Source organism: Cynoglossus semilaevis, chromosome W, assembly GCF_000523025.1.
Source record: "Cynoglossus semilaevis isolate Cse_v1.0 chromosome W, Cse_v1.0, whole genome shotgun sequence".
NCBI classification, from domain to species: domain Eukaryota; kingdom Metazoa; phylum Chordata; class Actinopteri; order Pleuronectiformes; family Cynoglossidae; genus Cynoglossus; species Cynoglossus semilaevis.
This window is the reverse complement of record NC_024327.1, coordinates 14142522-14155177: the sequence shown is the minus strand read 5'-3', so window position 1 is coordinate 14155177 and position 12656 is coordinate 14142522. Positions and strand designations below refer to the sequence as shown.

The 12656-nt window shown below is 41.6% G+C and overlaps 1 protein-coding gene across 1 annotated transcript in view; it reads left to right on the top strand.

Annotated features, from left to right (window-relative positions):
* LOC103397246 (protein patched homolog 1-like) overlaps positions 1–12656 on the top strand; it is an 84405-nt gene that overhangs the window by 41402 nt on the left and 30347 nt on the right. The window contains exons 13-16 of the mRNA XM_008335464.3: positions 967–1085; positions 1543–2209; positions 6425–6734; positions 9750–9892. Coding sequence (XP_008333686.2) covers positions 967–1085; positions 1543–2209; positions 6425–6734; positions 9750–9892 — 1239 coding nt within the window. The remainder of the gene's footprint in view (positions 1–966; positions 1086–1542; positions 2210–6424; positions 6735–9749; positions 9893–12656) is intronic.

Genomic DNA, 12656 nt, shown 5'->3' with positions numbered 1-12656 from the left:
CCATATACTTTGATAACATCACAAGCACTGTTTAATTATACCTGAGCGCATCTTGGGCTCGCAGTTCTTCTTCCACTGCGCAGTCGCGTATGTGAACACGCCTCAAGGGCTCAGTCGCTTGCTTGGTAGCTGAGAGGCAACATCTCTCTCTCTCTTTCTCTCTCGTACACGACCGCTCGTGTACACACGCACATAAGTACACACACACCCCTACACACACGCCTTGTTTTGTTATAATGATCATTGTTTATGAGTTCAATCACCGTCATTAACTTGACAGTGTTGTATAAATAAATTTGATTATTTTTGTAAACTGTATTTGTCTGTGTTGTTACTTTATTCATTGAAGCCAACCAATTTGCCAAGAACTCTCAAAATCCTTCAGATATTTAGTTGTTATTAATACTATTGATTATAGTATATGTGTAATACTCCAAGTAATACATCATTGCTACATTAGTAGGTTAAAATAATAACTAAAGATAACTTTAACGAGACTGATCGTGTTATTAATTTGAGACTGGTTAATAACACAGTGCTCCTAAGCAGCACTCGACCCATTGCACCTACAACACGTACACAAACACACATGCATGCACACAGATGCCGGGTCCTTAATTACAATATGTTACATTTTTACCCTACAATTTGCAGTTTGTGGCGCTTTGGCCCAGAGGCAATGTCTCTGTCATTGGTGTGGAACCCCAGGGTTCACCTCCTGGGAAAGATCAAAGCCCAGTTAGGGATGGAATTTGAGGTTTTGTTTGGAAAGGACCTTTTTTTGCTGTTGGATTCCAGTGCGTTTTGTTTCACTGCAGCTACTTTTTGCAGTCACATAGTTTTCTTTACGTACTCTGACATCCTGCATCATTTTCCGTTGTAAAAATATGATGAAAAATCAGGTATTAATCCAACCCTGTTCTATAAGTCTTGGTAACTTTTGTCATATTATTATGGTTTTTGCAGGCAGCAGTGGTGGTGGTGTTCAACTTTGCCATGGTGCTACTCATCTTTCCTGCCATCCTCAGCATGGACCTGTACCGTCGTGAAGACAGACGCTTTGACATTTTCTGCTGCTTCTACAGGTGTGCACAGAAAATGTGGATGAACTTTGCTGCTGTTGTGGTTTAATTATCCAATCTATTTTTAATCTTCTTTTCTGATCTATTATCTAACACCACACAACACAATTATCGCTGAGATATCTTCAACCTAATTCTTCTTAGTCAAAAGCCTAATTGCCACTTAAATTGTCTGTTCCTATCTGTCACAGCCTTTATTAAACTTTGCCAGTCTGCCTGCTGGTCTGGACTTGCCCCGTTGGCACAGCCATTGTGCAGATGTGCTCACAGACACTGAAGTTCCCTTGTTTAGTCTGAGCATGATATTTCACCTTGTTGGCAGAGAGAAACTGTCAATACCACAGCTGTTGAAAGGTTAAAGTTATAGATTTTGCAGGGATTATTTGTGGGTGTCTATCCTGAATCCCAAACTTTTTTATCATTTCCCTGCTTTGACATGTTTTCCTCACTGTCATTCCAGCCCTTGTGCCAATCGTGTGATCCAGATTGAGCCTCAGGCCTACCTGGATGGGACAGACAGGAGCCATTACAGCCCTCCACCATCTTATCGCACCCCACCTCCTTCATATCACACACCACCTCCAAGCTATAGCAGCCCTCCTCCCTCCTATAGTAGCCACGGTTTTTCCCAGCAGACTGAAATCACCATGCAGTCCACAGTGCAGCTCAGGACAGAGTATGACCCCCAGACTCAGGCCTTTTACACCACAGCGGAGCCAAGGTCCCAAATCTCTGTGGAACCATTCAACTCAGCTCCAACCAGGAGCAACCCTATTGACTATTACAGTACCAATGGTAGCAGGAACAACAGCAGCAATTTCAGTGACAACAACAGTGTTGGCAGCAGAGGCAATGGTGCGTTGCAGAGTTCGGCCAATTTCCCCCAACACCATCCCGCACCTCCTTCTGCAACTCCAACTTCAACAGTTTGCCCAGTTTCTCAGGGTGATCCAACCTCATCAGCAGGTCAGAATCCTGAGAACAGCATCTCCACAAGGAACCTTCTGTCCCAGTTTGGAGAAGCCTCCCTTGGTTTACGCTGCTTCGAGCCTCCCTGCTCTCACTGGACCCTGGCTTCCTTTGCTGAGAAACACTATGCTCCTTTTCTCCTGCAGCCCACCACCAAGGTGAGCCCAGTGCCTCTGTTATTTTAGGTGTGCGTTTTAGTAGACTTGTGGTTAAAAGCATGTGTATGCTGACTCACTGTGGTCGGAATCTGAATAGGAGGCCTGGTCATTGAGCAGCAAGAAAGAAATTTGCAGGAGAAAATGTGGGTATGAGGTTGTGGTCATGTCTTATCTGACTCACACAAACACACACACACACTCCTACATGTACACACAGTGTCTGACCTCAGTTTAGTGGGTGGACACTGCCTCTCAAAGCTTCCACAGAATTAAAATCATGTGGTGGCCTGTGCTTGACATTATTAAAAAAACTCTCTTTTCATCATACGCTCATATGTTTCTCCATTTTACTTTAATTGTTTCATGCTCTCAGCTGATGCCTTAATCCAAAGCTCCATGACTGTGGCTCACAAAAAGAACAAAACCTGTCCTTTAACAGCATGGGAGTTATTTTCTCATTATTTTATGGAAATCATGGCAACGTTTTTAGCAGTGATGTTTGATGGTGGAAAACAAATACAAAAGGAAAAGGAAAGGAAAGTGAACTACTTGTCATTGTGACACAGCACACCACTGCACACAACGAAATGTGACCTCTGCTTTTAACCCATCACCAAAGTGAACAGTGGGCAGCTTTAAGTGCCCGGGGAGCAGTGTGTGGGGACAGTGCCATGCTCAGGGCACCTCAGTGGTAACTTGGCAGCTGGTGGACTTGAACCTAAAGCCAACCAGACCCAAGTCCACTTCCTTAACCACTAAGCCACCACTGCCTGTTATTTTTTTTTTTTAATTTATTTTAAGGAAAAAAGAGAAACACATCAAGAAAAAAACTTTTAGATTGAAATTTTAGATTGGGGTATTGTAAATGGGGTTGAGTTTATTATATACAGTGAGGTCAATAAGTATTTGATCACCCTGTGATTTTGCACATTTCCCCACTTAGAAATCATGGAGGGGTCTAAAATTTTCATTGTAGGTTCATTTCCACTGTGAGAGACAGAATCTAAAAGAAAATCCGGAAATTATATTGTATGGTTTTTCAACAATATTTTTGTATATTACTGTGTCAAATAAGTATTTGATCACTTGCATATCAGCCAGATTTCTGACCCTCAAAGACCTGTTATTCTGCTTTTAAATAGTCCAACTACACTCTACTCATGATTCTAATTTAGTAGCACCAATTTGAGGTTGTTAGCTTTCATAAAGACACCTGTGCACCCCACAATCAGGCAAAAGTCTAACTATTCAACATTGGCAAAACCAAAGAGCTGTCAAAAAACACAAGAGACAAAATTGTAGACCTTCACAAAGCTGGAAAGGGGTACGGGGCAATTGCCAAGCAGCTTGGTGAGAAAAGAACAAATGTTGGAGCAATTGTCAGAAAATGGAAGAGGCTAATGATGACCTTGGAATGGGGCCCCACGCAAGATCTCACCTCGTGGGGTATCAATGATGCTAAGAAAGGTGATCAGCCCAGAACTACACGGGAGGAGCTGGTCAATGACATGAAGAGAGCTGGGACCACTGTTTCCAAGGCTACTATCAGTAATACACTAATCTGGATGATCTAGAGGAGTCATGGGAGAAAGTCATGTGGTCAGATGAGACCAAAATAGAACTTTTTGGCCTTAACTCCATTCGCTGTGTTTGGAGGAAGAAGAAGGATGAGTATTATCCCAATAATACCATACCTACAGTGAAGCATGGGGGTGGAAGCATCATGCTCTGGGGGTGTTTTTCTGCACAGGGGACAGGACAACTGCACTGTATTAAGGAGAGGATGAATGGGGACATGTATTGTGAGATATTGGGTGAAAATCTCCTTCCCTCAGTCAGAGCATTGAAGATGGGTCATGGCTGGGTCTTCCAACATGACAATGACCCGAAGCACACAGCCAGGAAAACCAAGGAGTGGCTCCGTAAGAAGCATATCCAGGTTCTGGAGTGGCCTAGTCAGTCTCCAGACCTAAATCCAATTGAAAATATTTGGAGGGAGCTGAAACTTCGTGTTGCTCAGCAACAGCCCCGAAACCTGACAGATCTAGAGAAGATCTGTATGGAGGCGTAGGCCAAAATCCCTGCTGCAGTGTGTGCAAACCTGGTGAAGAACTACAGAAACCATTTGACCTCTGTTATTCTTAACAAAGGCTTCTGTACCAAATATTAAAATTGTTTGACTCAAGTGATCAAATACTTATTTGACACAGTAACTTACAAATAAATTGTTGAAAAATCATACAATGTGATTTCTGGATTTATTTTTTTTTTAAGATTCTGTCTCTCACAGTGGAAATGCACCTACGATGAAAATTTCAGACCCCTTAATGATTTCTAAGTGGGAGAACTTGCAAAATCACAGGGTGATCAAATACCTAACCTGACCTAACTGTATGCATAGTAACTCCTAGTGATAATGGTTGTATAAATCTGGTTGTAATACACCTCATACGCTATTATATCTGCTGGAACTGCCTATATAGCTAACTGTTTATTTCATTTAATTATTTAACTACTCAACTACTTATACTGAAATATGAAGGGTTTTACCAAGATCAATAATCCAGAGGTCAACCTTTGCATTTAGTTTACTTTACTGAATAGTCAAAATTAAGTCAAATTTTGAATTTCTAAACGTACTCCAATTATATTACAGTATAAAGTGTAACACGGTCGCTGTGCTTTAGCTTTTACGTGTCCTTTCCAGTATTTTAGCTAATTTTAGTAAATATTGACTCTTGGATTGATTTTGAGCAATTTAGGGTGCGCAGCTCATGGGACTATGCAAGGCAGGGTCGTCCTTTCCCCTGAGTCTAGCCTAGAGCCGACTGCATACCCTGTTAACCCTCCTCCTGGAGGGATCTGACCTCGGGTCTCAAAGTGGGATGTGGAGTGGGTGGGGATAAGTGAGCAGGTCCTCTGCGTCTCCCACTTTTCTTGAAATTGTCTGTGCTCGTCACCAACCTTTCTCTTCACTGCAGGCTTTGATGAAGACATGACTGGGGTATGACAAAATCTAATTGATTCCGCTTAGTAGCGCTCTTGTTTCACATTTCAAACAAGTGTTTAGCCGGTCGGGGAATGTCAGAGCACCTACAGGTGCTCCGTCACACGCTTCTATCTGTAACAGCAGCGTACACGATAAACAGCCCGGTAACAGTCACTGTTATTTTTGCGCTTGATCATGACATTTGTGGTAGAAAGTACGATAGATGGCAAGCGCAAAGGCAACTGCTGTCTGGCTGTTCATTACACGCCGTGCTGTTGTTGCAAGCGTGAAGTGCAAGAAGCTGGTGTAGCTTTGCCTAGCCCCGACAAGGGACGGCGCGTGGGAGCTTGCTGATTGGCTCTTCGGAGGTCCACTTTCTCCACGGGCCACACTAATATTATACTTTCATATTAAGGTGCGGGCCACAAAATATTGTACTGCGGGGCGCACTTGGCCCCCGGGCCGCGAGTCTGAGACCCCTGGTATAAAGTATTTAGTATTTTCAGTAGGGGGGCGGTATATATGCGGTGAACTGGAATGCAGTACTATAATTTGGCACAGGTCTGTGGGTAAAAGAATGCCGGAACCGAAATCACAATCAGGATACCACACAGTAAATTCATTGCAGTTTTATTTTCTTCTCATTAACAGAAGGCTATTTCAATTCAAACAACACTGTCTGGAATAATCTAAAAGTCTGCCAACACATTATACAATATATCAATAAAACTAAAGATACAATAGATAAAGATTATATTTAAATAATGAAAATGTAAAAAAAATTACATAGTTAACATAACCAACTGAACGGAAAGTGAGCAGAGCTTTTTAAACCAACACTGCCTTTTTATTGGAAATACAATGTCCTGCTTTCAATTTAAAAAACAAAAAATCACCGTCACAAAAAAATGCAATATTTTCATATTTCAATAAACAAATAACAGTCACAATGTTGGTTAAAAAGGTCTTGACAACAAATTATTTAGTGAGGCGTAAACACCTCATCTACCACAGTTGTGATATCCGTATTGCTGCAAATATCCATGTTTGAAATAAAACATGGATATTTGTTTGGCTGAAAACCTAACTTTCTTCAATGTCTTTACCATCATTTGAAATATACAACTTGCTTTAAAGCAGTAATTAGTTTCAAGTCAGGTCAAACTGTTGCGTCATCACTGTAAGTGGTGAAATTGATTGATGATGCTTCATCCTCATGTTTCCAGGTGGTTGTAATTGTGTTGTTCCTCTGCCTGCTGGGAGTCAGTTTATACGGGACCACCCAGGTAAGGGATGGCCTGGAGCTAACAGACATCGTGCCGAGAGAGACCAGCGAGTACGACTTCATCGGTGCCCAGTTCAAGTTCTTCTCCTTCTACAACATGTATGTGGTAACACAGCGGGCAGATTACGCCCAGAACCAGCTACTGCTGCACCAGCTTCACCAGCGGTTCCACACCGTCCACTACATGCTGAAGGAGGAAAACGGGCAGCTTCCCCGCATGTGGCTGCACTACTTGAGGGACTGGCTGCTAGGTGAGATCAAAATACATGTACAACTCCTGCTCTGCCCAGATTTAAAATTAGTTTTAGTGATCATTTTAATCTTTAATCCTCATTTAGAAACAGTATTCAGAAGAGAACAGACATGGGGATGACTGAGTTTATCCAAAACCAGTTTTAAGATCATAATTTCTACTGTATTTTGACATGTACAAGAAACAAGATGTTGGGCTAGATTTCAGAGGAAGGTAGAAACTTTAAATGGACACTGACAGTAGCTGATTAAAATCACGTGCCCTTTAGAAAAGAGCTGAGAGTTTTCATATAATACACTGCTGATATGAATTTATATAAATATAGGTCTGAGGCTATGTTCAGATTGCAGGTGTTCTCAGTTTGGATTTTTTGCTGAGAACCATTTTCTTCTGTCATTTGGATTTAAATGTGGCAAGATCTCACGCAGGTGAGAGTCGCTTAGTTTTGTCCTCACGCGGTATGTCAAGCCAAACAAGCTCAGCATTTTCTTAGCAAATGTTCGAAACTCTTGGAACCTGTCTTTGTCCAGTCGGCGGTAAAAGTTTACAAGAGGGAGTTGCTGGTGCTGACTGTGACACCGTCATTAGGATGTGCAGAAAAAGAAGAGGGAAAAAAGTGTGATTTCCTTTTCAAGAGATGCAAAATCCCTGAAATGCTGTTGAAACTCCTCAGCCAGAGATTAGATGTTTGCTGCATACCTCCTCATTTGCTCACTGATCTTGTTTGCTGAAAAACTGGTCATCGTTTCCTGCAGCGATGGGAAATGTGTGGTATTGGGCTGTTTGTGACAGGTGCCTTTAAAAAAGGAGCAGCTTTGTCCCAAATGCTTTGATGTGTGAATACAACTGGCTTACCACTGCATTTTTTCCCTGAAGTCTCGTGTTCAGCACATTCAGATGTCATGTTACGTCGACTAAAAAACAGCCAACAGGATCGGGGACTTTTAGGATCGATTGTCGCTTTTGAGCCAAGAATTGTCCGATTTTCTTTCTGAGAGAGTAAGATCGCTGCAGTGCACATCCCCAACTGAGCCATTTTATCTCATTATGATGCACAACGTCTCCATATTCAGTGTGGATGTCGATCAGAAACTGTTGAAACGGTGACACAGGGCTATGGAGCGAATGTAATAATAGCCTTTATCACCGGTTTCCTAACGTGATCATATTTCAGATGTTTGGGACATGTTGAACTTGTCGTTGAATAATACAATGGAGTTTTATAGCTTTGCCTCCTTCTTCGCTGACTTTTTTACAGACTAGGGTTGATAGCCCACTTTGCTCACCAACCATAGCAGGTACGCCGTCTGTAATAATCCCTATGATTTTATTCCGCTGTAGTTTCATGTCATCTACGGTGGAACAAATAGAAGCAAACAAATCGATTCCTCTCGGTTGGTCCTTAAGGCTCTGGAAGTCAAGTAGATTTTTACTCACACGTTCATTTCATTGTCCACTCCTCTCAAAAAAATCAGTAACTGAGCGGTGTCAGATGCAGCTGTGCTTTTGTCGCAGGCTAACGAAAAAAAGGCAAACTCAGATGAAATGTCTTAAATCCTCCATGCCACAGTGCCACAAGCCAGGCAAAAATTGGCAAACTCTTGCTTTTTCTAAGAACAAATTTTTTCCACCATTTTCATTACACAGTCTTTAATAAATTTACCCTCAGTAAAAGGTTTGCAATGCAAGTTTCTTTAGTTCTTCGACTAGTTCGTTTGTCATTAGCTTATCGTAATTAGCATGTTGGTCAGATAGTGCCGCTTAATATAGAACTGCTTGAAAACAGCCACAGTCTCTTGACAAATTAAACACATGCAGTTGTTTCTTATGTCAGTGAAAAAAATACTCAGATTTCCACTTTTCATTTTTTAGTTCCAGTTGCCATTTTAGAAATGGGCTGAAAACATACCACAGTGGTAAAAGTTCACATAGGGGTCACGCAGCGAGAGTGCAGCCACAAGTCTGCTGCCATCTTCTGGTGAAATATAAAATTGCTTTTTTTTGTACTTTCTTATTCTTTACTGTGGACAACAGTGCTGTCAGGCCACGTATTATTGATTTTATGACGAACGCTTCAGGCCTGTGGAAATTTAGACAAGGGCCAGATTTGGCCCGGGGGCCAGACTTTGGGCATGCCTAGCTCTCCCAGGTTTTGATTAGCTCTTAACTGAGAATATGTAGGCATTTAAAAACATCAAACATTTCGAAAGTCTTATGCTGACACAGAAATTGTAGTTGTAAAATTGTATTTCAAGGTTCTTTATTATTCTCTGGTAAAATCCAGGCCAGCATAAAATCTCAGCAAAAAGTCAGACCACTGAACACCTCCAGTATTTTCTGTATGGTTTATTTATTGTGTTAAGGGTTGTGGCTGTGTACTTAGCAGTGACAGCTCCGAAGAGATGTGACGTGCCACAGAAGAATGAATGTTAGCAGTCCACATGTCAGCCCAGTTCAAGCCTGGGGTCATTTATACTCACTGATGTGCCCATAATGAGCGTGCCGCCTGGGAACCACACAGTGAGTGTGCGGGTGAGAGACGTGTGGGAGAGATAAATAACTGTGCCTGATGTTGCTTTCTGCAATGGTGGGACAAATTGGAGCCAGGCAGCCAAGCAAGAGATCCAAAACATCTCCCACAGATGGACCAAAGAGTGGGCCTTTGGGGAGAGTGGAAAGGAGGGGTGCACTGCACATATGGATTGGAGAGTTGTATAGAAAAGAAGATGTGTTACTCATATATTCCCTAATGATTGTTTTGAATCAAAAGCTATTCTATTAGCTAGTCTATTTTAGGCTTTTAAAGTTCTGTTTGGCAGTTGACAATGAATGAATTATCATATTCATCCATCAGTCTTATTATAGGGTTAGCTTGGAGTTTAGTGTTTTGTTCTCTTGTGAACTGTGCCTTATGAGTGTGTCACAGAGGATGAATTAAGATACAGTAACAGGACATGAAAACGTCTTTAAACATCAATATCTAACCAATCTGTCTTGTTGTGGTTTCCTGTAGGTCTCCAGCAGGCATTTGACAAAGACTGGGAGGCTGACCGCATAACCTTGAATAACTACAGGAATGGCTCTAACGATGGCATCCTGGCATACAAGCTGTTGGTGCAGACGGGACGCAGAGAAAAGCCCATCAACTTTAACCAGGTATGGTGGAATAGGAATTAAATGTTACATGACTGGTTAGATAAAAAAAGTGGTGTTCCGACATCTTGAAAAACCTTGATAACCTCTTTGTGCACCAATCAACCTTCTTCTGCCACCTACTACCTACTATTTTTCCTACCACTTGCAATTAATAATAATAATAAAAAAGATATAATTCACCATAGACATGGCAGGAAGCAGTCAGGACCCAAATGCAGTACTGGTGCAAGTAGTTTATTTGAAAATGTTAAGCCAAAACAGAAACTCACTTCTTCACAAGACCAGAACAAACTAGGAACTTGAAGCATATACTTAGCTGAGCACAGGAACAGACTTGACCAGGAACAGCCAACGAACAGATACAACACAATGATTCCACAAGGACAGAGGGAGGAAAAGAGGTATATTTACCGTATATACCGACCATAAGACGCACTATCAATGAACGGGTGTATTTTCATACATAAGGCGCACCAGGTTATAAGGCGCATTAAGCGAAACAAAACAGTCAGCGAAACAATTGAGCGGAACAATCAAGCATGTGCGGATCCCTCTCGTCATTATCCGAGTCAGTCTCGTTGCTGTTAATTAGTTGTTTAGTGATGATTCCGGCCTTTGTGAAAGCTCGAACGACATTTCAGACTGATACCTTAGCCCAGGCATCCACGATCCATTGGCAGATAGTGGCGTAACTCGTCCGGCGTTGCCTCCCTGTCTTGCTGAATGTGTGTTCGCTTTAAACACACCCTGTTACCTGGACGGAGATTTGTGAAAAAGGGTAGTGACCTAAGTTGGACACTGGAGGACGCTGTCGCCCCTCCAGAGTCAGGCGGTTGTCACTATTTTTGTTCTGGGTGGTCACCGTGTTGTTGTTTTGACGCTGTTCCGTGCGGAAGTGCGGATGTTGTTTTGCAGAGAGAGTGTGTTTTTCCTGTATCGATACAAAATGAGAAATAAAGAGTTCTTGACCACGAAAAAATCGACTGTCATGCGTCTGAGTCGTCCTGCGTCGCACCATACAGCGACAATTAAAAAACACAACTCAGAGTCTCCGGGTGTTGGGAGACGTGACGTTGCACGGATTTGAGTTGCATAACCATACTGTAACAATTGTTGAGCATCTTCTAATTGTGATAACAGAGTTAAACGTCATTGTTGGCTCCCAGTGTGTTTCAGTCGTGTGCCATCATGTGTGATACGCTGTGTGGTTTGGCGTTATAAAATTGGTTCGAGCTCAGTAAGCGCAACCAGAAGTAATACATAAGGCGCACCGGGTAATAAGGCGCACTGTCGATTTTTGAGAAAATTACAGGTTAGTGTACCTTATAGTGCGGAAAATACGGTACAAAGGGCAACAGGTGACACAAGTGAGACTAATCACAGAAACACAGGTTAGTGTGATGACAAAGATTACCCCACAGAGCAGACAGCAGGAACAGGAAACAGACAGACCTGACAGTGTCAGCTTTTGGGATTTAACCCAGACTTATCGGACCAAAAGTGGAAGTCCGATATTATCAGCACCCATCTCCTGCCAAGTTTCTGGTCTTGGGACTTCCCTAGTACGTGTGTCCATGTTTGGAAAAGGCACATCAATCATGAGAACTGTCTCCTTGTAGTCATCTTTTGAGCCTTTCTCTGTCTTTCTGTCTTCATCTTTGCTCTGTGATGACTTTACCAAGCCCAAGAATTTAAAGCACGGACTGAGGCTCCTGTATGGGGAGTTTGCATTGCCATTTTCTTTGAAAGTCACAGTTATTAGTATGTAAAGCTGGGACTTTAAAAAAAAAAAGTTTAATCAATAGACAAAAAAAAAAAACAACGAGTGACAATGAGTCACTTAAACATTAAATTCTCACATTAGCTACACACACATAATACACATAATACTGTTATCATAAAGAATCATTGATGAATAATGGATTAATAATGGATGAATGAGTGATTTGCTATTTGAAATTAATATTAACATCAGTGACAGGTATTGTTTTAAAGAAAATGTTTTTAAATGACTTCAATGCACCACTTGATGTGTAGATAATGCAATGAACAGTAAAATAAATTTGGATTAGAATGAGTTTGAATGAGTTTGAAAAATAAGCACACGCTATTTCTAAAAGGTTAGTGTTGCAAATAAATTGGTAAGACATTTGAAATTCCAAAAAAAGTGTTTATTTTATGACACATTAATTTCCATCAGGTTTATTAGCAGAAATACGAGTCCACCTCCACAACTCGATCATTGCTACCTGTTTGTTTTGCACGTTTTGCATAACTCACTCAGCTCCTCGGCAGACTACTCTGCTCGTCCCCAGGATGCAGAGTGTGCAGCCTCGCGACATCACTTCCTGTGCATGTGAGGGAAGCATATACAGTCCCCTCCAAAAGTATTGGAACGGCAAGGGCAATTCCTTTGTTTTTGTTGTATACTGAAGACATTTGGGTTTCAGATCAAAGGATGAATATGAGACAAAAGTTCAGAATTCCAGCTTTTATTTCATGGTATTGACATCCAGGTGTGTTAAACAACTCAGGACTGAGCCCCTTTTCTTTGAACCCATCCACATTTCAAGTGAGCAATAGTATTGGAACAGACATTATAAACATAAATTAAAGTGAATAACATTTAATATTGGCGTAACCCTTACTTGCAATAACTGCATCGAGCCTGCGACCCGTTGACTTCACCAGGCTGTTGCATTCTTCATTTGAAATGCTGTTCCAGGCCTTTACTGTGGCCTCTTTCAGTTCTTGTTTGTTTCTG